The sequence below is a fragment of the Cuculus canorus genome, chromosome 29 (genome assembly GCF_017976375.1).
Source record: "Cuculus canorus isolate bCucCan1 chromosome 29, bCucCan1.pri, whole genome shotgun sequence".
NCBI lineage: Eukaryota > Metazoa > Chordata > Aves > Cuculiformes > Cuculidae > Cuculus > Cuculus canorus.
Window position 1 is genome coordinate 160,890 of NC_071429.1, and position 1,888 is coordinate 162,777.

General features: G+C 52.0%; 1 protein-coding gene across 1 annotated transcript; it reads right to left on the minus strand.

Annotated features, from left to right (window-relative positions):
• Positions 1 to 216: 216 nt before the first annotated feature.
• On the minus strand, positions 217 to 1,155 carry LOC128849445 (olfactory receptor 14A16-like; the record flags this gene model as incomplete). The annotated part of the gene is made up of 1 exon (XM_054051324.1): positions 217 to 1,155. A coding segment is annotated over one exon (939 nt), but the record flags the coding sequence as incomplete, so codon positions are not given.
• Positions 1,156 to 1,888: the final 733 nt, after the last annotated feature.

Genomic DNA, 1,888 nt, shown 5'->3' on the forward strand with positions numbered 1-1,888 from the left:
AGGACTTGAGGGAAAGAGAGCAGGAAAGAAAAGTCCTTGAATATCCCTTTATTTTGTTGAAACACACAGAGAGCGCAGCTCCTCATATACATAAATAATCAGTAAGAAAAGAAAAGAGAAGAAGACAGTGAATTAAAAACCAGAATGAAAATAATTGAAAAACCATCAACAAATATAGAAGCTGGCCTGAGCCTGCCATGAGTTGCAGGATAACTGCTATGCAGAAGATGATAAGCAGTTCATTGCATCAGAGAACCATCCAGTTATCAGTTTCCACACTGCATCCTTGAGCTGCTGGTTCCTCAGGCTGTAGATGAGAGGATTCACTGCTGGAGGCACCACGGAGTACAGAACTGACAGGACAAGGTGCAGGGATGGAGAGGAGGTGGAGGAGGTTTTCAGGTAGGCAAATGCTCCAGTGCTGACAAAGAGGGAGACCACGGCCAGGTGAGGGAGGCACGTGGAAAAGGCTTTGTGCCGTCCCTGCTCCGAGGGGATCCTCAGCACAGCCCTGAAGATCTGCACGTAGGACACCACAATGAAAACAAAACAGCCAAACAATAAAAAGACGCTAATATCAAGAAGTCCAACATCCCTGAGTTCGGAGTGTGAGCAGGAGAGCTTGAGGATCTGAGGGATTTCACAGAAGAACTGTTCCACAGCATTGCCCTGGCAGAGGGGCAGGGAAAATATATTGGCCGTGTGCAGCAGAGCATTGAGAAACCCAGCGCCCCAGGCAGCTGCTGCCATGTGGACACAAGCTCTGCTGCCCAGGAGGGTCCCGTAGTGCAGGGGTTTGCAGATGGCAACGTAGCGGTCGTAGGACATGACAGTAAGAAGACAATAATCTGCTGAAATGAAAAAGACATAGAGAAAGATCTGGGCAACACATCCTGAGTAGGTAATGTTCTTGTTGTCCCAGAGGGAATTTGCCATGGATTTTGGTACAGTGGTGGAGATGGATGCCAGGTCAAGAATTGAGAGGTTGAGGAGGAAGAAGTACATGGGGGTGTGGAGGTGGTGGTCACAGGCAATGGTGGTGAAGATGAGGCAGTTGCCCAGGAGGGCAGCCAGGTAGATGCCCAGGAAGAGCCAGAAGTGCAAGAGCTGCAGCTCCCGTGTGTCTGCGAATGCCAGGAGGAGGAACTGGGTGATGGAGCTGCTGTTGGACATCTGCTGCCTCTGGGCACAAGGAACTGTCATAGAAGGAAAGGACAGCAACAAATTAAGGGAGATGTCTTTGTGCAAAATCAAAGCCATTTCTCCTTCCCCTCCCATGCTGCTCACACACTGTCCCTTTTCTTGCAGCCCTTCCTTCAGCTCCGTGCCTGCAGCCCTGCTCGGTGCCGGCTGAATGTGCCGGGAGGAGCAGGACCTCTGCCCGCTGGCTGCGAGGAGTCAGCCCTGCTCTGCAGCAGGGGGTCATGGGGACAGTGGGGACAGGGGACACAGCTGGGGTTCAGCTTTGTCCTGGGGAACTGTTCCGGGTACAGAAAAGCCTGTCAGCATCAGTACTGGGCAGTGCTCTTGGCTGTCAGAACCACTCAGCATCTCTGCTGCACTCTGGAAGAGGACAGGGAGTCCTGCAATGTGAGAGCATTGTCAGTGGCTCAGTGCAGAGGGAGGGGAGCTGCTCTGTCCCTCACTCTTGGTCTCAGCTGCCCTGGATTTGCACCTCTCTAAGATGGAGGGGGATCACACTCCCATGTTCCTCCGAAAAAACACCAGGCCCAGCTGAAAGCAGAGATCTACCTCACACCACTCAATGTCTGACCCTTTCTTAAGGTCTGAGCACCCCACTTCTAGCCCAGGACACACACGGCTCCTTTTACCTACCCAACAGCAGTTTCTGTCTTGCAGCATCTCTGCATTTCGCCATGAGGATTTC